Source organism: Mirounga angustirostris, unplaced genomic scaffold (genome assembly GCF_029215605.1).
Source record: "Mirounga angustirostris isolate CCGP_5_RB_7025 unplaced genomic scaffold, mMirAng1.0.hap1 SCAF_14, whole genome shotgun sequence".
Taxonomy (NCBI): Eukaryota; Metazoa; Chordata; class Mammalia; order Carnivora; family Phocidae; genus Mirounga; species Mirounga angustirostris.
The window spans coordinates 77090528-77117041 of NW_026991722.1; the positions used below are offsets into that span (position 1 = coordinate 77090528).

The 26514-nt window shown below is 48.6% G+C and overlaps 2 protein-coding genes across 3 annotated transcripts in view; one reads left to right on the forward strand and one right to left on the reverse strand.

The window, feature by feature from the left end:
• Window positions 1-959: 959 nt before the first annotated feature.
• On the reverse strand, window positions 960-24468 carry IQCD (IQ motif containing D). Its single transcript, XM_045887594.3, has 5 exons — window positions 24361-24468; window positions 8083-8884; window positions 5054-5287; window positions 3159-3230; window positions 960-1445 (listed from the first exon to the last, which is right to left on the reverse strand). Exons 2-5 carry the CDS (start codon window positions 8809-8811, stop codon window positions 1128-1130), a joined length of 1353 nt encoding a protein of 450 aa, XP_045743550.1. The 5' UTR covers window positions 8812-8884; window positions 24361-24468; the 3' UTR covers window positions 960-1127.
• A 338-nt stretch (window positions 24469-24806) lies between these two features.
• Window positions 24807-26514, forward strand: part of TPCN1 (two pore segment channel 1) — a 58598-nt gene continuing 56890 nt past the window's right edge. For both annotated transcript variants that reach the window (XM_045887588.2, XM_045887589.2), the window contains exon 1: window positions 24807-24981. The gene's annotated coding sequence lies outside the window, so the exon portion shown is untranslated. The remainder of the gene's footprint in view (window positions 24982-26514) is intronic.

Sequence of the window (26514 nt, forward strand, 5' to 3'; positions counted from 1 at the left end):
TACCCAGAATCCCAGGATCCTGCTGGATTTGGGTGGGGGGTAGGCTTTGGCCTCTTTGTGTCCCCACTTCCCTCCAGTGCGCCTCCAGGAAGCACTGTGATTCTAGAGAGCCCAGTTGGAAGCCACATCATTGGTTCTGTACCTCCACCTCCAGGAGGGGGAGAGCGGACGTGTGGGGGGAGCAGTCTGGGAGGGACCAGCGGTGGCCAGGACCAGGGGCACCCATGCAGATGCTTACTGGGGTCAGGTGGGCCGTGAGCAAAGCAAGCCAGCCGCACTCTTGGCACAAACACTTTGTACATATGTAGGATGTTTAAACTAGAATTTCACAAAGAATTAGTTTCCTCCTTGGTTTCACCGGAGACACCCAGCTCTCCTCTGCCTTTATCTCCTCGCCCTGTTATAATAGACGAACCAGAAATGTCTCTCCTCCTGAGTACACTAAAGAGGGCGACAGCCCAAGTGTGATGGTACTGGGGCAATTGGCACAGGCCGTGTGTTTGGAAGGCAGCTGGGAGTGGTGGGGACTGGGGCAAGCTGCAGTGTCTGCCATCTAAAAGTGTCTGCCGCTCGGCTCTCGAAGACGGGCAGACCCCGGGGTATCTGGATGAGATGTTTCCAAAAAAAGCAGAAGGCTGGGTTTCTCTAGGACAGCCCCTGACCTGAAAACCTGATCCCCCTGGAGTTCTCTGCCTGCCTGCCCTGCGCACCCCCCCCCGCACCCCCCCCCCCCCCGCCCACCCCTCACAGGCAGCTGTGAGCACAGCCCGCCGCCCTGGTGGCTGGTATGTGCACTGCAGCCACGCCCGGAGTCTGGGGCCAAGAAGGCTGCAGCCCGCGGTCTGGCTTCCCGCTGAGGCTAAAGGAAGGAATAGCTCTGTGCTGACACCCTGGCCTGCGTGCTCTCCCCATGGGAAAGGCATCGGCATGTATGATGACACAAACAGTCAACTGCGCTGGCAAAGTGACGTTTATTTATAGGATGTGGTTTAAAATGGCTTTTAACTTTGAAAAACCGTTCAAGCCAGGAATGGCAAGTCTCCCCCTCCTCGTGGCCTCCTGGCCTGCTCTCTGGGAAGTGAGCGATGCGGTAGCACAGGCCAGGAGCAGGTCCCCCGGGGGGGGACTCATTTCTTGGCCTTGGCCTTGGCCTTGCCCTTCCCCTTGCCCTTCTCCTTGACCCTCCCTTTGCTCTTGCTCCGCTTCTTCTTCCTGGACCTGAGCATGGAGCGGACCAGGTAGCCCTTCCACAAAGCCTGGATGAGCGTGGCAGCCCGCACCATGCGCAGCATCTCCTGCTCAGCCTCTGTTCTCTTCTTGGCATTGACCTCCCGCTCGGCCTGGATCTGAGAGAACTCCTCCACTAGTACGTTGTGCTTCTGCTTCAGCTCCTCCAGCTGGACCTTCTCCTCCTTATGGATGATGTCAAGCTCCTCGTACTCTTCCTGGGATGAGGGTCAGGGGGTGGGGATCACCAAGCATAGGGCGCCACCTGCCACCCTCCCCCGCATGCGCCCTCACCCCATCCCAAAGGGGCTTCCGCCCCAACAGCGCCATCTGCACTAAGCCTTTCTGCATCCGAGGCCCGGATGAGAACAGGAGAGGTGATGTGGTACATCCGCAGGTGGGACCTGACTAAAATCATCTCAGGAAGAAGGAAAGAACCCAGGCCGGTGGGTTGGGCAGACTGGGTTTCGCATCCCAGATTGGCTGTGCCCTGAGGGGGCTTCATTTGTCCTCTGAGACATGGGGACAATTCCAAACCCAGGAAGTGGGTGGGAGCTTTCTACAGGATTAAATGATGGGGTGGACACAATGTGCTGGATGTGGTGCCAGGCATATAGTGGGGACATAAACATGCAAGCTCTGGGGCGCCTGGGTGGCTCAGTCGGTTGAGCGTCCGACTCTTGATTTCAGCTCAGGTCATGATCTCAGGGTTGTGAGATCAAGCCCCGCGTCAGGCTCTGCGCTCAGCAGAGAGTCTGCTTGGGATTCTCTCTCTCCCTCTCCCTCTGCCCCTCCCCTCACTCACGCTCTCTCTCTTTCTCAAATAAATAAATAAATCTTTAAAAAAAAAATGCAGCTCCTGTCACTAAAGCTATGTGTCTCACAAAGATACACAGAGTGGAACTTCCTCAGGTGACTGAGTCCCACAGTTCTTCCTTATGTCCAACTATTGCCCCCTGCTGCAATTTACACCTATCCCCCTCTCTCCCTTCCACTCACTTACCAAGCATCTGCCAGAAGCAAACAGCTGAGTAGACTCGGTCTCTGCTGACGAGGAACCCACCACCCTCATTGGGTCCAGAGAAACAAGAGCACGGCCTCTGAAGTCCCTCCTCCCTGGAGCACTCATGATCAGAGAGAGCAAGACCCCGACTTGCCCTTCCCCTGACTTGGGACCACTCAGAGGCTGATGTCATCCCCAGTGCTTGCCAAACCTTCCCGGCCCTGAAGCTGGGACCATGCGCCCCAGTGTTACCACAAAGCTGTGGGGCGGGGGGGGGGGGTGGGCTTGAAGGCGCCCCGTTTTCCAGGCCACCATTCCCTCAGCACTTCCTCCAGGCCAGATCCCGTGCTGGGTGCAAGCATTTGTGACAATGCTGCCCCCCCGCATCCCCATCATGGTCCCAGCACACTCCTTACTGCCTCTGGTGATCACAGGCAGAAGCAGGCTCGGAAAGGTCAAGCCCCTTGCTTCAGGTCACCCAGCTGACAGGTGACACTAGAGCCTCCAGGTGATAATGGGGACCATCTTCACTGCGCTGTCCCAGCACGTGGCACATCTCAGGCCCACAGTGGAAACTTTCTGGGTGACTGAGTGAAGTAGGGGAGGCAAGTTCATCCTGAGTCTGCGGGGAGGGAGCCCCGGCTGTGCGGCTGGCAGGAGCCGAGCGCGGAAGGGACTGACAGTATGGGATGTGGACACTAGATGGAGCCAAGATCGTTGGGCCTAGCGACAAGCACTTAGTAGCTTCCAGCTTCGGGCTCCTTCCTTTTCCATCTCTCCCTTCGCTGCCCCAGGCCAGACAAACCTGGGGCCTAAGGAAGGGGGCAGGGAAGCCTGTCTGGGGAGGCCCAGAGCTTGGCACAGACTATGGACCATTCCTAGAGGATCATGGGCAATGCACCCGAGAAACTGATTGCAGCACAAATACCTGCTTCTCACCCATCTCCATATCATACTTCTGGATCCAGTTCTCGATTTCCGTCTCCACTTTATATTTCTTCTAAAAAAAATTCAGTGAGTCAGTGTTTGATGGATTAATATGAATAGTAAACTGCACCAAGCTTGCTCTACACCAAGGTTAATGCCTTGCCCACCGAATCTACACAAGGTAGGTTCTCCTCCATTTCACAGATGAGGAAACTGGAGGATCAAATGTGCTAACTCATTTGCCCAAGATCACAGAGCTAACAAGTGGTAGAGCCTGGAATTGGAAGCCAGAGGTCTGACTCCAGAACATTCTAGGCAAGGGAGTAGCAAGTGCAAAGGCCCTGAGGTAGGAACAGGCTTGTGGTGTTTAAGAATAGACATTGAGCCAGTGTGCCCGGAATGCAGTGGCTGAGGAGGAGCGGGATCCCATGGAGGTCAGAGTGAGAAGCTGTGTCATGGAAGGAAGTGTCAGCCGGGGAAGGAGTTTAGATCCTAGTGTAACGGAGAGGGGAAGCCATTGGATGGATTGAGATGTAGGAAAGGGACATAATCTAATTTGTTTGTAAAAGATCAGCTCCCATACATACCATGGAATGTTACTCAGCCATAGAAAGGAATGAAGAATTGATAAATGCTCATGTGGATGAACCTTGAAAACATGATGCTAAGTGAAAGAAACCAGACACAAAAGACCACATATTGTGTGATTCCATTTACATGAAGAGTCCAGAACAGGCAAATCCATAGAGACAGAAAGCAGATTGGCGGTTGCCAGGGGCAGGGGAAGGGGGAATGGGGAGTGGCTGCTAATGGGTCCAGGGTTTTATCTGGGGGGATGGAAATGTTCTGGAACTATCCAGAGGTGGGGGTTGTACAACACCGTGAATGTACCAAATGCCACCAAATTGTTCTCTTTACAATGATTAATTTTATATTACATGAATTTCACCTCAATGAAAAAGAAAGAAAGAAACCAGCTCCCTAATCCTACAGAGCAAGAGCTCTTCCCTTGGACGCCATGGACAGGCTGGCTTCAGGGGGCCTGTGTCCCCAAGAATCATCCACCAGTTGTGTGTAGGTGCATCTGTGCCTTCTTAAGGAGGAGAGGCCCATGGCTTCCCCCAGGTGCTCAAGAGCCGTGACACTAAATGAGAACTGGGAACAAGGATTAGAGAAGGTGCCCTTTGCGAGGAAAGAGATCTGGAAGCAAGCTGGGTGTGTGTGCGCAGGGGCTCGGTGGAGATGGTGGAGAGACAAAAGAAGATAAGAAAAAAAAAAGAAGAAGATAGCAGGAGGGGAAGAATGAAGGAGGAGAAATCGGAGGGGGAGACAAACCATGACAGATGAGGGACTGAAAAACAAACTGAGGGTTCTAGAGGGGAGGGGGGTGGGAGGATGGGTTAGCCTGGTGATGGGTATTAAAGAGGGCACGTTCTGTGTGGAGCACTGAGTGTTATGCACAAACAATGAATCATGGACCACATCAAAAACTAATGATGTAATGTATGGTGATTAACATAACAATAAAAAAGGAAGAGATGACATTTACTGAACACTTCCTATTGAGTCTCATTAATTGTCCTAACAACCCGTTAGCCCAATCTGATAACTTTCGTCTTAAAGATGGCAAAACTGCGGCTGGAGGGCATTATGAAGTTCGCCAGAGGTGTATGAGCACCTGCACGTCCTTTGCACGACAAGGTGGGTATTATCACCCCTGGCGGGGGGGGGGGGGGGGGTGCACTGCGAGAGGTGGTTGGCTCAGAGTAGTTAAGGAACTTGCCCAAGATCACACAGCCAGTATGCTGCAGGATGGGCCAGTCTCTCCACCTCTCCCCTGCCCCGGGGCCTCCCTTGTCCTCCCCCTGCCCCCCTGCTCCCTGCCATCCTGGGCACCTTCCTCAGCGCCTGCTCTGCCTCCCGGTTTTCCACAACCAGGTTGTGGTATTGGGACCTCAGCATCAGTAACTCCTGCTGGATCTTGGCCACCCTGGCCTGTGAGGCCCGGAAGTCGGCCTTCTGCTGCTTCTCGGCCTCCTGCTTGGTGCGAAGAAGGCTGTTCTCCGAGAGCTTGAGCACCTGGTGCAGGTGGTTTTTCAGTTCTTGGATCACAAAATTCTCTTTCTCCACCTGGGCCGGGAAGACGAGAGGCTCCGTTATTCCCTCCTGGATGCCCGATAATCCCAGGAGAACCGGCATTCCTGCCCACTCCCATAGGGCCGAGCAGGCGACCTGCCTTATTACCTCGCAGATTCCTACCCGTCACACCCCGGGGGGGACAGAGACGGCCTGCTTACAGACAAGGAAACTGAGGCTCAAGGGGGCTGAGTCATCCGTCTGGGGCTGTACAGCTGAGCAGGGACTCGAGGCCACGTCTGTCTGATTCAGAGCCCATGTTCTTGGCCTCCCCCCTCTACTTCCTGGCTGGAGTGATGGGCACAGGCGAGAGCCTGCTGGGCAGGTCTGGGTCAGTGGCGGCGCTCCTGCCCGGGGCACAGAATGGAAGTGCTCAGCAGGCAGAGGCGTCATTCGTGAAAGTAGGAGATACGCAAACTGTGGGGACTGCCACCCACTGACGCTCGAGGGCCTGACTTGTCCCCTGCCCTCGGTTGGTTCTAAAACAGGAACGGGGGTGGAGGATGGGGCCGTTTTGTAAATAAGCTCCAAAGGCTGCTCCGAAGCCCTAGAGTCTCCCTCTGAGCACATCAGTGCTGAGGCTGGCTCATGCCAACCGCCTTGGGCTGGGCCGCGGGGGTCTGAGCTCGCTTCCTGCATGCAGGCTGCGCGGGGCAGGAGGTGCCTCTGGGACAAGCCTATCCTGTGGGCAAGGCTTCAGGCTCTAGGTGTTGGGTTCTAGAGCAGGCCGTACTTTCAGCAGTCAGGGCTTTTCTTGACCCCAAAGCAGCCTAATTGGTGTCACCCCCTCGTTTTACACTGAGATCCAAGGCACATGATAAAATCTGCCCACCTGGAAAAATGGAATTTGACCCCAGGTCTGTCCAACTTGAATGCCAGAGCTGTTTCCACCACCCGAATGGGACCAACAAAGCCATTCGGGGCCCCTCTCCCGGTCCCTCACTGGCACCCTTCTAACCTGCGAGTGGTCTCCCCTGACTGAGCACCCAAGAGCCTGTCACCTCTCCACTCAGAAAATAGTTTTCAGGGGCGCCTGGGCGGGCTCAGTCGGTTAAGCATCTGCCTTCGGCTCAGGTCATGATCCCGGAGTCCTGGGATCAAGTCCCACATCGGGCTCCCTGCTCAGCAAGGAATCTGCTCTACTCTCAATCTTTCTCTCTCTCTTCTTTCAAATAAATAAAGTCTTAAAAAAGAAAAAGAGAAAGAAAATCGTTTCTATGCCCCTGTTTTGTGCCAGGCTCACTGGGGACATGACAGGGGGCCAAAAGAGACAAGGTCATTGTCCTCTTATGAGGATACCAGACCCACATCAAATCATCAAATAATTACATAAACATTTATCAGCAAACTCTGATGAATGTCTGAAAGGACAAAGTCAGTGAGAACATAAGGAAGGGGAGGTGGCCTGAGCCAGCGCGTGGGGGAGGGAGGGCGGCATGTAGCTTCGGAGGACCTCGAGCTCTGTGCATCATGGGGGGCATGAAGGTGGAAGTGTCCGAGGCAGCTCTGGCTGGCTGCCCCTCAGGATCCGTCCCCTCCGGAAAGGCTGGGGAGCAGAATGCTTCCCTGGGAACGTGGCCCCAGGGACAGACCACCTTTCCCAGAATCCCTAGCCACTGGGTATGGCTAAAAACTGTGCGGTGGGCTACTTCCACCAGCAAGGATCAGGGCCCTCCTCCTCTTTCTTCCACCTGCTGGCTGGACCAGTGGTGACATGATGGGGGGCTTCTGGGTCCACAGTTAGAAGTCCTGTGGGGGACACAGCAGAAAGGTCAGACAGAAGGAGCCTGGACCCCCAACAATTTCACGAGGCAGGGTTTCCATGCCCGCTCCAGCTTTTCTACTAGAGAGAAATACATTTCCATCTTGACTAAGCCACTATTATTTTGGGTCTCTTTCTCGGCAGCCAGACCTAGACTTAGACACCACCTCACAGGGACTTTGTAAAGCCTTAGGGAGAAAATGTACAAAAGCATAATACATAGTCTTGTGGCCCAATTGGTTATTAGGTTGGGATCATGTTATCATTTCCCTTCTTAAAAATTCTTTTAGAGCTTCCACCTGTCCCATCTGCCCCTCGTCCTCAAGACAGAGATGACATTCTTTGATCAGGCCCAAAAGGCATGACGTGATCTGCTGGCAAGGCCTATAAGTATTTACTATCCAGCCCTCTGTAGAAAAAGTTTGCCTGCTGCTGGCCTGGCAGGTTCCTGCCGACCTCTCTTGCCTTCCTCACTCCCTTTCATTCTTCCTGTGTTGGCTTTGACGTCTCTGACCCTTTGGGTCTAAGCTCGGTTCTCTTGTAACACTGTCTTCTAGCACTCTATGCTCACCCTTCGTTGTACTTCTCAAAACTGTAATTAAATCAGATCTTTTTTTTTTTTTAAAGATTTTATTTATTTATTTTGACAGAGAGATAGACAGAAGAGCACAAGCAGAGGGAGTGGCAGAGGGAGAGGGAGAAGCAGGCTCTGCACTGAGCAGGGAACCCGATGCGGGACTCGATCCCAGGACCCTGAGATCATGACCTGAGCTGAAGGCAGACGCTTAACCATCTGAGCCACCCAGGCGCCCATTAAATCAGCTCTTTAAGACCTACCTCGCATGAGGCGGGGGCCATGGGGACTCAGGCATAAGACCTGGTACCTGGCAAGTGCTCACAACAATATTTGTTGAGTGAATGAATGACAGCGGCATTTCAATCACTGAGGAAAAAAACCCAACTGCCAAAAGGTCTGGCTCCTCCGTGCGGCTCCTTCCATAACCTAACCATTGCCATAAAGTCATACCTCTGTGTCCCTGCTCTTCATGCTCGCCGCCAATTCATTTTCAAGAGTCTCAATGATTTCTTGGTTCCTCCTGTTCCGTCTATTGATATCCTGTATGAACTGAGTCTTGTCTCTAGCTTCCACGGGACTAGTGAGTAGCCTCTCGAACAGGAAACCTCGCAGTTCTATCAGGCAGTCAATGAAATTCTGGGCTTCAGCGCTTCTGCTCAGGGTGTGCATCTGCAAGAGCCTCACCACCTGTGGGTTATTGAGCAAGAGTCTCAGGATGTCCTTGGTGGATTCTTTGATCTGTTGCATAAGGGGCAGGAGGTGGGATTTCTGCAGTTCCATGGAGAGGAAGCGGTCTCTGAACCACCCTTCCTCCTCGAACTCTTCTTCCTCCTGCAGTCGCCTTTCTTTATCCTGCAGGTAAATGACACTGTCCAGGAGGCTGTGGCAGACCTTCTCGTGCTCTCTCACAGCCTTCATGATGTCCTCCCCCAGCATTCCCTCCAGAGTCTCATAATTGGCACTCACATAGGACAACAGGGTCACCAACTCCACCTTGTGGATGGTCTCATCCAGTACGGACATGACCCTCTTGGTCTCAATGGTGGTGAGTTTGGACTTAGAGGGGACCAAGGGTTTTAGCAGGGAGGCTGGCTTCCTGGATGGCTCTGCTGTCAGCTTCATTCTGTTGATGTCGGGACCCTGGTAGAGAGGGGCCACACCGAGGACATCTAGAGCCATTTTCTGAGCCGTCTCCTTGCCTCCGTATGCCCTAGGCTGCACCGGTCTCCGGCTGTTATTGTCTCTGGCGACCCTGCGAAGGAAGGCGTGAGTGGTTAGTCGAGCCGTGCTGCGAGGATGTGGCTGGTGTGGCCACGGCAGCCACAAACGGTCGACGCTGAGAGTTCATCCCACGTGCCCTGCAGCGAGTACACAGAACCTCTCACCGAAAGCAGTTTCTAGCTTTGTGACAGCATCGGGCCGCAAGGGTGGGAGGCCCAAGTGGAGAGGGGTCAGGCAGGGAACACCATTCTGTTGAAGTGACTTAACTATGGACGATATTAAGTACCGACTGAAATGGATTTGTTCAGCCCTTTACAGTAATGAACATTTAAATGCAACAGATATCATTTCAGGTGACTTCATAGGAATGAATAAAAGTCAATGCTAGTGGACTTTTTTTTTTTTTTTAAGCATCTAAATACAGAAACTGAGTTACATGGGTGATGGAAAGAGCTGAGAGGCTAACCAGGGAAGGGGAAAAGCCACCCAGCCAATGTCAGTGGCAGGAGGCCACCACAGAAGGAGGTGGTGGGGAGCTTGGGGACAAGGGTCACCCTGGGGGAAGCTGGAACCACAGCTATTTCCTGTCCAGGAGGAGCTACAGCTCCCAAGGAGGAGGGGCCCCTGCAGCCTGAGGGTGTCAGCAGCCTGAGGCAGAGCAAACGATGCCGCTGGGAGCAAATGGGACAAGGACCAGCACAGCACTTCCACACTGGTTTTTAAATGTGGATGGCAAACATCAGGGTGGGGATGAACAAGGACTTGGACACATAATTTTTAAAACCTGTTTCACTAAACGCGATGTCGTATCCTGGATTGGATCCTGGAACGGAAGATGAACACTAGTAGGACAACGTAAAATCCAAACCAAGCTGATAGCGTAGTTTGCAGCATTGTCCCAATGCTAATTTCTTGCTTGTGACGGACACATCATGGCTATTTAAGATGTTAACATTGTGGGAGCTGAATGAAGGGCATTTGGGAATCCTGAAGTATCTTTGCAACTTTTCTGTAAATCTACAATTATTACAAAATAAAAGGCTTATTCAAAATTAAAAACGCTCAGAAAAATGTATGGCAGCAAATCAGAGATCATTCTATGACGTTGTCCGCATAGCACGACAGCTGAGTACTAGGTTTGCAGTAGCCCCGCTTGGGTTCAGGCCCTTGCTGGGGGACCTGGGGCTGGCTGTCTAATCCTCCTAAGCCTAGGCTTCCTCGGCCATAAAACCGGGATCCTACGACTCAATGGGAAGTTTCTGGCACAGGGCCTGGACATTGTGAGTACTCAATAAATAATAACTAGCATGATTAGCCCAGGGAAACTGAGATCCCAAGTCCAGGACTCGGTGATTTCGTCGTCTGAGCGTCTGGGCTTCGCTGGAGATCCGGATGTACCTGCCCAGGACTGGCTGGGCCTCCCAATGTACCATGTTTAAGAGGGACCCCACCATGTCTCCATCCCTCACCCTGCTCCTTCTTTATCCCTCGTCCTGATGATTGGCAATGCTGCCACCCTAGTTGCTTGAGCCGGAAACCCGAGTGCCCCCCTGACTCTCCTTACTCCCCACTTCCCAGCCCCTGTTCTCCCAGTGTTCTCTCCTTGACAGCTCCCAGTCCTTCTGTTCTTGGCAGCCTCTCTGCCACTGAGTGAGGGCCTTATAATCTCTCACTTGGATGAATAAAGAGCTTCTTAACTGGTCTGCTTACATCTGCTCCTGATCCCTGCAACAAGGATCATCCCCGCAGTCATCTATTCCGGCATTTATTGAGACCCTGGGGATAGAAAAGAGATGCAAGGTATGGTTCCTGTTCTCCCAGAGTTTATAACCTAGTTTGAAATGTGAAACATGCACACATGAAGGTTCAACAGCTATAGGAAGAAGGGCATGAAGGTGTATTCACAGAATAGGTTGAGGTCATGACCAGCCTTCAACAGCACACTGGGGACTTTGGAGTTTATCTCGTAGGAAATTGGAATCCATTTTGATTTCAGGAAACAAGTAACAGGATAAAATCAGATTTTTGAGAAAGAACAGTCATAGTGGATGATTTATAGGGAAAGGGTTGGTGGCAGGTAGGTAAGTTGGGATAGTATAAACCTTCCACCTCAGGGCCTTTGTACATGCTGTTTTTTCTTCTTGAGACACTCTTCCCCCTCATCCTTGCTAAGTTAATTCTTTGTATTCAGAGCTCAGTTCAGGTGTCCCTTCCTCATTCCCTGGCTTCCAGACTTGGTCAAATTCTTGTAGTAGGTTCTTATAAGACCACACCCCTTTTTTGCAGGCACCGTCCTCATCCCAATCTCCTTCCCTCTTCCCTTTACTGTAGTGGCTGGAAATACTCAATGCTCAACTTCTCAACCTCTTTTAGAGTTAGGAGTGGCTACAGACACTGTTAGAGCCAACAAAATTGAGAAGTTTTCTAGGGGCTTCTGGGAGACCTTATTTCTTCCCAATACAAAAGACAGACATTATTGGCTTTACCTCCATTCCCTGAACTTGGGTTTTAGTGCTGGAGAAGTGGCAGCCACTTTGTCAATGAGAGAAAAGGTTAAGAGAATTGCAGGAATGCTGTCCCTGATGTCATTGAGCCACTGGACCTTCCGAGGGTCCATCATCCCTTACCCAGATGACCGCGATAACCTCTTCACTGCTCACCCTGCTTCTGCCCACCTGCCCCACAGTCTCATCTCATCAAAGCAGCCAGAGGGAGACTTTTAAAATGTCAGATCCTTTCACTCCTCTGCTCCAAATCCAGCTCCCCAGAGCTGATTGTTACAATTTCAGGGTATTTGTGAGCTGGTTGTGAAGCCTTCAGTAGCTTGAAATCAGCCATGGTGGAAGTATTATACCATGGAAATTGGCAAATACTACAAATCAGCACCCCTCCCCTCCAGGCTGGTTGTTGAATGTTTACCAGCACACCACCACTCCAACAGCTCCCCATCTCACTCAGGATAAAAGCCAAAGTCCTTATAGTGACAGGAAGGCCCTCCGTCATCTGGCCGCTGCGACCACTCGCTCTTCTGTCCTCATACCGACCTTTTTGCTGTTCCTTGAATATGCCTTTGCGTTTGCTGTCTGCACACCACTACCCCCAGCCCCAGGTCTGGAACATTCCTCTAAATAACTGCAAAGATTTTTCCCTCACTCACTTCCTTCTCTGCTCAAATCTCAGGGTGATAGTGCTTTCCTGATTTTCTTCCTAAAATATAAACCCTCTCCTCCTCCCTGCCCTTATCCCCTTATCCTGTTTATTTTTCTCTCAGTTAAGTATCACCATCTGACGTTTCTAAATGGGCCTGTTTGTGTACTGTCTGCCTTTTCCCCTCCTCTAAAAAGTGAGCTCCAATGAAGGTAGGGGCTTTATCTATTCTGATCACTGCTACATACCCAGCTCTGAAAAAGAACACCTCAACCTCGTCTTGGGGAGAGGTGTGGGGCTGGCATGGACGGGCTACCTGTGCTGTTCTCATGGTCACATTCCTTTTTTTAAAAAAAAAGACTTTATTTATTTATTTGACAGAGAGAGACACAGCGAGAGAGGTAACACAAGCAGGGGGAGTGGGAGAGGGAGAAGCAGGCTTCCGGTCAAGCAGGGAGCCCGATGCGGGGCTCGATCCCAGGACCCTGGGATCACGACCTGAGCTGAAGGCAGACATTTAACAACTGAGCCACCCAGGCGCCCCCAAGTATTTCTTTTTTTTAAAAAAGATTTTATTTATTTATTTGACAGAGAGAGAGACACAGTGATAGAGGGAACACAAGCAGGGAGAGTGGGAGAGGGAGAAGCAGGCTTCCCGTAGAGCGGGGAACCCGACGTGGGGCTTGATCCCAGGACCCTGGGATCATGACCTGAACCACCCAGGCACCCCCCCCTTTTTTTTTTTAAGATTTTATGTATTTATTGACAGAGAGAGACACAGCGAGAGAGGGGACACAAGCAGGGGGAGTGGGAGAGGGAGAAGCAGGCTTCCCGCTGAGCAGGGAGCCCGATGTGGGGCTCGATCCCAGGACCCTGGGATCATGACCTGAGCCGAAGGCAGACACTTAACAACTGAGCCACCCAGGCGCCCCCAAATATTTCTTTTTTTAAAAAGATTTTATTTATTTATTTGACAGAGAGAGAGACAGCGAGAGAGGGAACACAAGCAGGAGGAGTGGGAGAGGGAGAAGCAGGCTTCCCGCAGAGCAGGGAGCCCGATGCGGGGCTCGATCCCAGGACCCTGGGATCATGACCTGAGCCGAAGGCAGACGCTTAACCGACTGAGCCACCCAGGCGCCCTTCATTGTCGCATTCTGTCTGTGGATGCCAGAAATGTTTTGAAGGAGTCATCAGGACTTAATGAGTGAGACCGTTTTACATTTGTGGGCCTGGGAGAGAAAGATGGGGCCCTTGAGAAACTAGGAAAATTGGGGGCAGAGGTTTGGAAGGGAGGACAAAGCTCATTTAGTTCTCGCTCCTGTCACTGGTGTAGACAGTGGACAAGGGCGTCTCTGCCTCCCCGGGACCCATGTCCTCTCTGTCAGGTGATAGCGCCCCAGTCTTCCGTTGGGGAGCTCATCCTCTCTCCCACTGTGTGCAGTCCTGGTGGGACTGCCAATCAGCGAAGGATGGGAATCCTGAAGAGTCACACGTGGGTGGGAGATGGTGGGAGCCGGGTCACGCCAAGTGGGGGGGTTCCTAAAGATCCTGCACCAGGCCCCCCAGAAATTTCCTTGGCTGCTGTCCTTTCTGTGGCCCGTTCTTCAGCTTTCCTTCACCATTGTGCTTTAGCCACAGTGTCTGTGGCTTGCAATCGAAGAACCGTAGCTGAGAATACTCTAGGCATCTGACAATGAATGATCCAGACCCAGGGGGTTCCAGGGGGCCTTGGGGATGAAGACATAAATGCAAGGGAAAAGTTGCTGATATCTGAAGCCACAAGAGATATTCAGTTCTCCAAACCAGAGCAAAAGGAGAGAAGAGTGGGAATCAGAGGAACATCTCAAGTGACTACAAGCCAGGAAGAAAGGCAGTCAGATCAGATGCTAAGGATGCTTCTTGGTTCCTTGGCCAGGCAAAATGGGTCCCAAAGTCAGAATCCTCTGGGAGCTGACAACTGAGTCAAGGAGGGCCATTATCTTGCATCTCTTTGTTTCCCACCCCCTTTCTGCTCCCAAGTCAATCTCATGAATTCCCTTAAGGCTTTTCCTGAAGATAACGTTTTTTGGGACAGCTGGGAACTTCCTCAGCTCCTCTTCAGGGAGGACGAAGGACCTTTGCCCCGTGACCACAGGATGAACTTGAACCAAGTGTTTCTCGAATGCATTTCTCCCCATTGTCCCCCAAAGCTCTCAGGCATAAATCAAAACGCCTGAATTCTTCAGAGATTGCAGCTGGGAATGCAACGTTATATGAAATGTTTCCAATTTGCTTTCAGCCAAATTACCTCTTTTGCTTTAAAGGGCAAACTTGTTTTCTTTGATTATGATGACGCCCATCAGTTTTTGACAGCTCATTTGGGTGAACACGAAAAAGCCAGTGGAACGAGGATCGAGGGAAATGCATCTGACTCTGAGGACAAAAATCACTGGAGAATCTCTTTTCCTTGAATCCTAATATGATTGTTTCATGTCCTTTTTAATGCCACCAACCTTAATATTTAAATCATTTCCAACTTAAGCCTCTCCTTTTAAAATCCCTGCCCTGAGAGTGAAGCAAGATTGTTAATGGATGGGGAACTTTAATTGGATCTTCCCTTTATTTGTCATTGATTCTGCTGATGAACTTTATAAATGGAAATATATCTTTATCATGCAAATTATACCTCGTCTTCATTCAAATGGGCTTGTTGGATATTTTATTACTTTCACTCTCAGAACATTTTGAAAAAAAAAAGGTTTGAGCGAAATTATATTTTTTTCCTTTGGGAGAGAAAGAGGAAGAAAATCCAACCCTTGCAAATACCCCACAAATCCAACAATGGTACATGGAATAGTCAGAGGGGGTTAAACAAAACTGGAGTGTGTGTGGGGGGGGATCTCATTTTATTTCATTTTATTTTGGGGGGAATCTCATTTTAAAGAATGCCACTTTAATATTAGCTAACTCTTGAGAACTAACTCCATGCCAAATGCTGTTCTAAATGCTTTGCGGGAATTAACTCCTTCATTCCTTACAACAACCTTATGAGGTAGGTGCTTTTATTAGCTCTTTTTACAGACAAAGAAAGGGAGGCAGGCAGGGGGAGTTTAGATGCTTTCATGAGTTTACAGCTCCTAAGCGGCCAAGGTGGGGTCTCAGCCCAGGCAGTCCCTGTAACTGCTGTTCTGTCTGGTCTCATCATTTTTGGATCGACTTTTATAGTGGACCAGGCACAGTGATTCTTTGCTGGTCCAGTTTCAATGAATCCTGTCAAGCAGAGACCCAGAGGACAGACGTGTTCAAGATTCAGTTCCTATAGCATTCAATCTACTTAGCGACTACAAAATATGAATTTTCCTATTTGCCATTTTATATATATGTATACCTCCACCGGTAGTGTTCCTGCTGGTGTCACATTCCCATGGGTATACCCAGGATTAGACACAGTTTGCAACAACAGAGCCGTCACCCCATCCCTCTCACCTAGCTCAAGAGAGCTTATCAGAATGCAAGTGAGTGAGTGGCTGAATTATTTTAGGGTAAGCCTTGAATCATCTCTCATTGACTTTTATGTTTTTGAGTCAATCATTTACATACTTTGGAGACTATTATAAACTAATTACCGAGACACACCTCATAACTGATCACAACACAGGGATCGTTGGGCAGCATGAGGCTGCCATGTATGAGGCAGAACATGGGTTCTGGGTCAGGAAAGAAGCCTTCATGAGGGTTAGTCCTAATTCAGGGTTGTCCATATCTCTCACTAGCATGCCACCTTTGGGATTTCTGCCAAGTCTATAGACCAAGCTGTACTCTTATCAACTCAACTTTTTTTTCCTGAAGTATACTTTCATTCTTAAGTACTTTTCATTAAAAAGTATCTCCACTGTAACTGGAAAAATCTATATCATTTTCCTTATATAAAAGGTAATAATGTCTACAGCCTGATATTTTACTCTAGCTGGATGCTATTGCCCAGGGATGATGAGTGTGAGCCCAGATCTCTATTGTTGAAAAGCAAGATTAGCAAGTGGTAGAGAGATGTTATAGACATACTAACAAAAAGGGAGAAGAGATAAATGACTAATGTCAAGAAGGAAAGAGGGGCCATCACTACTGATCCCATGGATGTTAAAATGATAATAAAGGAATATAATGAACTACTCTATGGCCATACATTTGATAACCTAGATGAAATGGACCAATTCTTTGAAGATACAATCTACCAAAACTCTCACAAGAACAAGTAGATAATCTTTATATATTAAAGAAATTGATCAATAATTAATAACTTCCCCAAACAGAAAACTCCAGGTCTAGAAGATTTCACTGGTGAATTCTACCAGCCACTTGAGGAAGAAATTACACCAATTCTCTAACATTTCTTCCAGAAAATAGAAGCATAAGGAATATTTCCTAACAGATTCTATAAGGCTAGCATTACTCTAATACCAAAATAGGCAAATACACTATAAGAAAGGAAAGATACAGACCAATATTTCTCACAAACATAGACACAAAAATCCTCAACATAATATTCACAAATTGAATCCAACAAGGTATAAAAAGAATTATATCTCATGACCAAATGGGATTTCTTCCATGTCTGCAAGGCTGGTTCACTATTCAAAAATCAATTAGTGTAATCCATCACATCAACAAAAAGGAAAATCATATCATATCAACAGATGCAAAGAAGCATTTGACAAACTCCAACACCGGTCATGCCTTAAAAAAAAAAAAAAAAACCAGCAAAAACAACAACAATAAACTTCTCAGCAAATGAGGAATATAGTGGAATTACCTCAACTTGATAAAGAACATCTACAAAAACCCTACAGCTAGCATCATACTTAATTGTGAGAAACCAGAAGTTTATTCCCTAAGATCAGGAACAAGACAAGAATGTACCCTCTTATCCTTCCTGTTTAACATCATATTGGAAGTCCTAGCTCATGCAACAAGACAAGAAAAGGAAGTAAAATGTAATACAGATTAGGAAGGAAGAGATAAAACTATCTTTATCCACAGATGACATGATTATTTATGTAGAAAATCCCAAAGAATCAATATACACCCTTCTGGAATTACACAATTACAGCAAAGTTGCAGGATATAAGGCTAATATACAAAAGACTTATTAACACCAAACTGAGACTTTCTCATTGACGTAATTAGAATTCAAAGAGACCTGAAAGGGGTCTTCAGCAAAGGCTTCTCATCACCGGAATCAATGTAAATAGCATGAGTGCCATGTGTGTATCTTTCTTCCTAAACCAGGTATAATAAAAAAGTGAACGAACCACATCCTCTCTGATACCAGCCTTAGTAGTACATATATTCCTAGACAAGTTCATAGTACATGGATTCCTAGACAACTAAGTATTTCCTCAGTGATTCTTAGCTTCGATGGAGATTTTTTTTTTTTTTGCCTTCCTAGTCCCAGTCTTGGTACTTCCCATGATTAGACAAAAAAAGGGCTGCTTGCACGGTAGCTGTGAGAGAGCTAAGGAAGAATGGTTTAGGGTGGGAAATATGGTTAGAGGTAGAGATGGCAAAGAGATGTTTTCACAAGAGATGGAGCTCATGGTCTTTGCTTTTATTTTCTACCCTAGTGGAAAACTTGCAATTCCGGCATGATTGCAGATTGAATAAAACCATGTTGCGGATTCCACAATTTGCATAGCTGTTTCATGTACTTTTGACAGCTGTCATGTTTCTGAGATATACAATTCCCACCCACCCCAGGCCCTCAGGACCTAACACTAACACTAACCTAACACTAACACTAACCTAACCTAACATTCCCTGCTTCACTCCCTGAGGTCATGCTCAGGACTCAAAGAAGTCTTTGATGGCTAAGAGATTCCTGGTCACTTAGTTCTGATTTTACCACCTACTTGCTGGGTTAATAGGCAGAGGCTTTGCCTTTGAAGCAGGAGGAATTTTCCTTTTAGCCTCAGAAGATCCCACTACTCTGGAACCATGAAAATAGCTTTCTTCAGAAGAACGCTGTATGCTTTATCTGAGCTTTCTATGTCTAGAGTGGAGAGAGGGGCTGGAAAAGGGTAGAAAATCCATGACAGAGACTGTTATCCCAAACCACAATGGCATAGTAGGCAGTCAACAAATCACCGTTGAATAAATGAAGAGATAGCAAATCCAGCTTTAACAATAGGCCCATTTCCTCACACGGAGGTGTCTGCTTATTTCAACCAGAACACAGTGTCATGTTTTAATAATGAAAACTATGGGCCAAGATTTGGCCTGTTTCCCATCTCTGTACTCAGGGCTTGGAATTTTTAAACAAAAAGATTTAAATCTAATTTGTTTTTCTTTTTTATAGTTTGTTTTTTTTTTTCCTATCGCCACTTTTGAACTATTACCCAATCTTCTCTTGTCCTTTTTGAGAACCTATGTTTTGTGGGTTACATTTGGTTTGCAAAAGATTCCCAGGCGGGAGCTGTAGCAGTGAACCCTGGAAGTATTAACAGAAGGAATCTCATCTGCAGTGATGACTCCATGGCTGTGGGCTCCAACGTGACCCCGTGCTTTGGAGACAGAGGATACTGAATAGTGACGGAGCCTGGAAGGGAACGTGTTCCTGGAGACAGATTTCTAAACTTCTGGTTCTAATGAACACCCTCTACCGGACACTGGCCACAGCTATAGCCCTGGGCAAATTCACTTGACCTTCTGGGCCTTCATCTCTGAAGTAGAAAAGAAAAACATGAGCCTACTGCACCGTGATTAAGTTTGTGGGTTCTCGTGTCAGGCAAATTTGGAGTTCAATCCTCACTGTGTGGCGTTAGGCAAGTCAATCAACCTCTGCAAGCTTTGGCTTCCTCATCTGTAAAATGGGGACAGTGATGGAACCCATGCTCAAGAGAACTGTCGTGAGTATGAAATAAAATCCTGGCTCAACAGTGTTTAGCCTTTATGACTTTTATTTTGACTTCAAAAATAATATAATTGAGGACTAACATTTGAACACTTACTTCTTAAAATAGGAGATGTATTTTTCCTCAATATATACTTTTTTTGTGTGCAGAAGGGTTTATAAAGAGCCAAAATGGAACCAATTTTGACTCTTTTTTTACTATTTGTTTTTAATTTGACGGGTTCGTACATTATTTTCGTTTTTCTGCTGGTGATAGAGGAGGGCTGGAGCCCCTTAAGCGTCTCCTTTTCCGGCCTCCTCCTCCTTACAAAAGTCACCATGATTTTTAATTCCTTTTTGGCTTACAGTGTAGCTTCAGGAGTGTTTATTTCTGGTTAAATCCAACTGTGGGTAGTATCTCTGTGGTTGTTTGAGACAGAAGGAAGAATTTCCTGGTGGTGCATTTAGAGTCTTCTAAAATAAACTTCCCCCACTTAAGAAAAATATTTAAATCATCATCTTATCAAATGCAAAACACAGGCTTTTCCTGACTGTTTGATTACGTTGAAGAAGTGTCTTTTTTTAAACCAAGGACTGTGACCCCTTAGTGAATGGTGAAATCAATTCACCCAGCGGGACTGGCGTTCAAAACAAATGAAATAGAATAGAAAATATTACAGCGCATTGCGTGTAGTAAGTATTCATGTGTAATTAAACACGCGTGTTCTGGGTCGAGAAGGAAAATGTATTTCTTTGTCTGGTTTGTGGTTAAAAAAACAATATGTTTTGGGGTGCCTGGGTGGCTCAGTCGGTTAAGCAGCTGCCTTTGGCTCAGGTCATGATCCTGGGGTCCTGGGATCGAGCCCCACGTCCGGCTCCCTGCTCAGCAGGGAGCCTGCTTCTCCCTCTCCCTCTGCCTGCCGCTCTGCCTCCTTGTGCTCTCTCTCTCTCTCTCTCTGTCAAATAAATAAATAAAATCTTTAAAAACAACAACAACAATGTGTTCGAAAGCCCCCATGTTAAAGGCATCTTGATTGGTCATAGAGTATAACCTGCTGCTATTATTTGAAAGCTAAGGTCAAAGATACTTTCCCCCCGATGCTCTGTGTTTCAAATGATCTTGATTTGCAATCATGTTTGCTTTCAGTTCCACTAACTAGGGCCTGAAGGGAAAGGTAGGTGTGTGTGTGTAGGTGTGTGTGCGTGTGTGCATGTACCATTTGCCTTGTATGAAAATATCAGTCCAGGGGCGCCTAGCCAGCTCAGTAGGAGGAGCATGCAACTCTTGATCTCGGGGTTTTGAGTTTGAGTCCCACATTGGGTGTAGAGATGACTTAAATAAATAAAACTTAAAAAAAAAAAAAAAGAAGAAAAAGAAAATATCAGTCAGGACAGGGTTTCTCAAGCTCCACACTACTGACATGTTAGGTCAGATGATTCCTTGTCTTGGGGCCCTCCTATGTGCTCCAGGATGTTTAGTAGCATCCCTGATGTCTACCCATTCGATGCCAATAGCACATTTCTCCCACCACCAGTTCTGATCAGTTGGAGACAAAATGTCCCCAGACATTGCTAAATGTCCCTGTGGCGTGGGGGTGGTGGATCGGGGGATGCCCCCGGTGGAGAGTCACTGGTCTAGACCACAGTGGCCTTGCTCCTCTATAAAACTCCTGGCTTCCCCACCCTAAGTCCAGTGCTCTAACCAGGTTCAAAGGAAGGCTTGTGCCTGGCTAGCTCAGCTCTGTCTGACAAGCTGAGTTCTGTGCCATCTGAAGCTACCATCAGTTACAGAGTCAAGATCAGGTTCATAAGCCGGGCGTTAGGAGACCCAGGGGCATGACTCTCCTCTGCTGGGGCTCTTGGAATAAGATTGAGCAAGCCCCTTATCTCTCTGGCATCTGGGGGATACAACACTTGTCCTAGCCACATCAAAAGGGTGGAGGAGGGCTGATTTACTAGATGGGAAAGCCCTTTTGAGAGTTAAAAGCCCTCTTCAAAGGGGAGTGATAATTATTATATGTTGAGGCATAAATCAGGTGGTGCCTCATTGCCCTGAGCGCTTGTCTCCTAGGGAAAAAGTGTGGGGGAGAATTTAGCACTTGAGCAGAGAAGACTTGCCACTTTCATCGAATTTTTCACCATAAACGGAGTGAAAACCCAAGCTAAAGCCATGGCATTTATGTCTGACCACGTATACCTAGAATGTTCCTGAGGGATACCTTGCTCAGAGCTGGGGCAGAGTTCTGTCTGGGATGCCCTGGGTAGCCTGTCCAGCCTGGAGGCAGGGAGGTTGATGCTGGGACTCTATCCCCTGTTATCACTGCTTCCAATCTAAGGCTGTTTGGGGCTTTCTGGGAGGAGGGTGGAGTCTGGGAAAGGGAATAATGGGGTGGATTCTTGCCTTCTACTAACTACTTGTGTATATTGAGAGGGGGCATGAACAGTGACCTCAGACCTCACCCCTTCTCATGCTTGCTTTTCCTGCCATTGTCACTACTTTGCCTTTTGTCCTGGCCTGGCCTGGCTATCCGGTCCTGATTCTATTCTCACTTCCTCTTGACCACCTTACCGGGGGGCGCAGGGAATAAGAAAGTCATCCTGATTTGATTGGTTAGGAAATCCAGCCACGGGGCGCCTGGGTGGCTCAGTCGGTTAAGCGTCTGACTCTTGGTTTTGGTCTCACTCTTGAGGTCGTGATCTCAGGGTTGGGAGATCAAGCCCCGAGTTGGGCTCGGTGATCAGCATGGAGTCTGCTTGAGATTCTCTCTCCCTCTCCTTCTGCCCCTCCGGCTCATACTCGCTCTCTCTCAAATAAATAAACAAATCTAAAAAAAAAAAAAAAAAAATCCGGCCACAACAGCTTCCCTCCTTGCTCAAGAGGAGAAGGCTTGGGTGGGAGGTGGTAGGAGTTTTAAACAGGGAGTGACTGACAAGACCAGACCTACAACCTGGGAAATTGTGGTAAAAGGGTTGGCAGGCTCAACATGACAAGAGGATCAGGTTTGGAAGGCTGTCGCAATGTCCACGGAACAGACGAGAGTGGCCTCAAGGAGAGACAAAGCAGTGGATGGGCTCCAGAAACATCGAGAAGGCAAAATCAATGTGATGAGGTGAAGGACTGGACATGGGGGACAGGGGAGAAGGAAGTGAGGGATGATGTCTAGTGTGCTGGCTCAGGTGTCTGGATGGATTGTTTTGGTGTTTACCCAAACGGTGAACAATGGAAGAGAAGCAGGAGTTGAGGGTTTGGGTATTTATTGTTGGTAGAACTTGCTATCTATTTGCCAAGCCTTGAAAACTGTGGGGCTGTGTGTGCCTGGAAGGAGCACCTCTTCCTAATTCACACCAAGGCACTAAAGATGTATAGACTGCAGCCACCGGAGTGGGACATCTATGGGATGTGCAGGAGTGGTTGGGTACCTAGAATAGATTTCAAGGAAGACCCAGAAAGACCCAGAAAGGTGAGAGCTGTCACCGCACAGATGGTGACTAAAGCCATGGTGCGGGCAGGGGACATGCAAAGTGAGAAGGATGAAGCCCCTTCACTCTTTTGATGACATTCCTTCTCATTGGCTTCAGCCTACCTGACGTCCTCCCCTCACTCTCAGTACTGCAGCCACACTGGTCTCTAAAGTGTTCAAAGCACCAGGATTGTCATACGCCATGTTCCTTTTGCCAAACCAGTTCTCAACCCCTAGATTAGCTAATTCTCAACCTTCGAGTCTCAGCTCAATGGCAGTCTCTCCCCAGACTGGAAAAAAAAGTGCACTATAATCTCCGGAAACCCTCTGCACCTTTTCTGTACGGTACTGATCATGGGTGTAATTTTTTTCTTTTTACAGCTCTATTGAGGCATAATTTACATACCATAAAATTTGTCCATTGTAAGTGTACAACTCAATGACTTTTTTGGTAAATGCTAAGTTATGCCACATCACCACAAAATTTCTGTCACTCCCCAAAATTCCCGTGAGCTAATTGGCAAGCAATTTCCATTCCCAACTTTAACTTTTCTGGATATATCATATAAATAAAATCACATAAATGGAATCAGATAGCACGTAATCTTTTGCATCTGACTTTGGGCTTAGCACAGTAATTTTTAAGCAGGGGTGACTCTGGCCTCCAGGAGACATTTGACAATAATTTGGAGATATATTTGGTTGTCACAGCTGGGAGGGAGTAGAGGCTGGGGATAACACTAAACATCCTGCTCTGCACAGCATGGCCCCCTACAACAGAGAATTATCCAACCCAAAAGGTGCCAAGGTTGAGAAACCCTGACTTAGCCTAATATTTTTGAGGTTCATCCATTTTGTAATGTGTATCATCATTTCGTTCCACTATTCTACTTTCTGTCTCTATGAATTTGGCTATTCTAGGTATCTTATATAAGTGGAATCATACATATTTGTCCTTTTATGACCGGCTTATATTTACCTAGCATTATGTCTTCATGGTCCATTCTAGTAACCTTTATCAGAATTTCATTCCTTTTAAAGGCTGAATCTAACTCCGTTGTGTGTATACCACAAAATGTTTATCCATTCATCCATTGATGGACTTGAGTTGCTTTTTGGGGAAAGGATTTGTTGACCTCCATGCTGCATCATTCTGGAAATGAATCTCCGCAGGCATAATTATATATTTATCTGTATATTACTAGATTAATGACTACCTCCCACATTAGACAAGCTCCATGAGTGGAAAAATGAGGGGTTTTTTGGTTGTTTTTGATCACTTTGCCCCAACACCTGGTAGTAGGCACTCAGTGAATACTTGTTGAATATATGAATATTTAAGGTATGGACCCAGATGACCCCACCCCCATCCATTTTAAGCAGGAAGAGTCAAGGACAAATGTGCTTTAGGAAGAAAAAGAATTGCCAGTATTTACTGAGCTCAGCTCCATGCCAAGCTTTTCATTGCCTCACCCCATTTAATCCTTACAACAAACCTTCTGAATGTACAACGAAATCACATTTTAAGGCCAAGAATGGGAGTTAAGTTCTAAAGTTGTTAGCACAAAAGGCAAAAATTGGTATAATCAAAATGACCTAATCTGAACACTCACTCAAGTAAGATGCCTTTCGTTGCATGCTCACCTTGGAATGCATGCATGGCCGTTGGGTGGAATGGTAGGGAATTTATAAACTACCCTTTCATCCCCATCACCTATGTTTGACTTGAAGTTAGCTAACAGGATGTGACTCCACTTGACTGGTTTCATCCACGCTTTAAGGATGAAGAAGCGGGGATGCGAAGCGGTACGCAGAGGGGCAGAGTATAGGCAGGGACACAGAAGATGTCCAGGAATCCTGGCAGGCAGTGGGGAGGGAGGTCTGGAATGAGGCAGGGGCTGGAGGGCACTGTCTGGAGCACGGACAGGATCGTGGTGAGGGCTGCTGATTCTTTGGGCAGCCAAAGGGTAGCGGGCTGGACCCCATTCCACATCTCTCTCTCATTCCCGGCCATTCCCCACCTGGTCAACTCACCTGCTTCGAGGGCTCTAGGTTTCTCAGCGCAGTTCCCTCCGCGGTGCCTGCGTTGCTAGGTTACCCGCCAATCACTGAAAGAGGGACTCGGCACCTGACTGACTTTCCTTTTCACCATTCAATTTCTTGTTCCTCTCAGTTCGCCCCACCTCCTGTGGCCTGACCAATCAGAAGCACCGCCTCTCTGACCCTCCACCAATTGAAAGACCCGGGACTTTCTCTGGGTTGGGCTGAACGAGTAAGGCGGGGAGGGTGGGAGGAGAAAGGGGCAGAGCTTATTTGTTCCGCCCCTTCCCAAGGAGGTGGGCAGGGAGTCCGGCAACGGCAGCGGGAGAGAACTGGGGAAGGACGTGAGGCTTGGCCAATCAGAGCTCATCATGCAGCCTAGGTAGCCAATAGGTCGCCGCAAAGGGGAAAGGGGGCGGGGCCGGCGGGGTGGAAGGGACGGTAGGCGGTGGACGGGAGAGCTGGCGCAGCTGCTGTGGTGGCAGCGGCTGAAGTGGCGGCGCCTGCTGTGGCTGCAAGAGCTCCAGGCTCGGGGCTTTGGGCGCGGCGGCACGCGCGGGCTGGGCTGCGCGGTGCGGACCCCGGCGCGCGGTCCGGGTTGCTGGGGCGGCGCGTGTAAGAATCCGAGGGGTGCGAGCGATGGCCTGACGGAGAGGGCAGGGGCTAGGGGTCAGAGGGCGCGGAGTGAGGGGTTGCCGCTGTGCACTGGGCTGTGGGAGGCGGGCAGGGCGGGCCCAGACGGGCTGCGGGGAAGTCATCGCCGCGCTCTTGTCCCCTCAGCCCGGGCCGGGGCTTGGCGCCCGCTCTCCTGCCTCCCGGCTTCCTGAGGCGACCCCCACGCGGGGGCCCCGACCAGGGCTGGGGAGCACGTGGAGCTGGAGCCCGCATTCCTTGTCCCCCACCCCACCCCGCCATCTGCTCAGCTCCCGGGCTCCCTGAGGCGCCCCACCCACGGAGACTCGTGCCCGGGTCACGGATGGCTGCTGGCCCGCTTTCCTGGGACCTGTCCCCACGAATGACCCTTCCCTTCTGGGTCCTCTACAGAGGGAGAAGCAGAGCCCGCGGGAGGAGCGCTGGGCTAGGACTCAGGAGTCCTGCACTGTGTGACCTTGGGCAAGTCCCTTCTCCCCTCTGGGCCTCACTTTTTCCTCTCTGCAAAATGATGGGCTTGAACTCAAACTGGGGGCCTGGTTCTGCCAGGAGGGAGAGGGTAATGGTTAAGTGGGGAGGGCCCCTGAATTCAGACTGCCCGCGGGAAATCTGGGCTCTCCTACTTGCCTGCTTGTAAGTTAACCCCTCTAAGCCCCAGTTTTCCTCGTCTGTGAAGTGGGGATATGAGCTAAATAGGATTTCTCAACAGCAGTGCTATTGACATTTGAGCCACATATTTCTATATTGTGATAGGTCTCGCTTGTGCATTGTGGGATGGATGTTTAGGGGCATCCCTGCCCTCTGCCTACGAGCACCCCCACCCCCTAATTATGATAATCAAAAATGTCTCTGTAGGTTGCTGGTATCCCCTGGGGAGCAAAGTCACCCGGGTCGAGATCCACAGAGCTAAGATACTGCATATGCATTGCAAGCGAACGGTCACAAATTAAACAGTTAAAAATAAAAACCTCTAGCCATTATGATAACAGCGATAAAAATTTAGAAACCTCTTCTCGGTGAGACGAGAAGATTGATTGATTCTCTCGCCTGTAAAATAAACATGGGAGAGGATGACAAGACGTTAATTGTCAAAGCTGAGTGATGGATACAAGGAAGTTCCTTTACATATTCTCTCTATTTTTGAGTGTATTTGAACATACCTGGTGGTAAAAAGTTAAACCAAAAAGAAAATAAGTAAAACATAAAATTCTTAAGACAGGCCGAATAGTAGTGTCTCATTTGGGATTTCCTTTTTTGTCTCTCCATTATTGAGATTGCAAAGTAAAAGTAATCCCCAGACCTGGGGGAAACTTAAAAAAAGTCTCACAGGAAGTTGAGAGCAGAGAGCGACAGGCCCAGCAAACAGAATGATGCTCACTTTCGCTGCCTAGTTTTAAGAAGATACTGACACATAGGAACTTGCTCTGGTGATGTGTGAAAGATGCAAATTGCCAGGTTGCCATTTAGTGGGTGAGTTTGGAGGCCGACTTGATTGAG

Coding starts and splice junctions, on each gene's coding strand:
- IQCD (XM_045887594.3), bottom strand. CDS start 8,811: ATGGCTCTAGATGTCCTCGGTGTGGCCCCTCTCTACCAGGGTCCCGAC. Junction 3,231..5,053: donor CAGAGCAGGCGCTGAGGAAG/GTGCCCAGGATG, acceptor AATTTTTTTTAG/AAGAAATATAAAGTGGAGAC. Junction 1,446..3,158: donor TGGAGATGGGTGAGAAGCAG/GTATTTGTGCTG, acceptor CCCTCATCCCAG/GAAGAGTACGAGGAGCTTGA.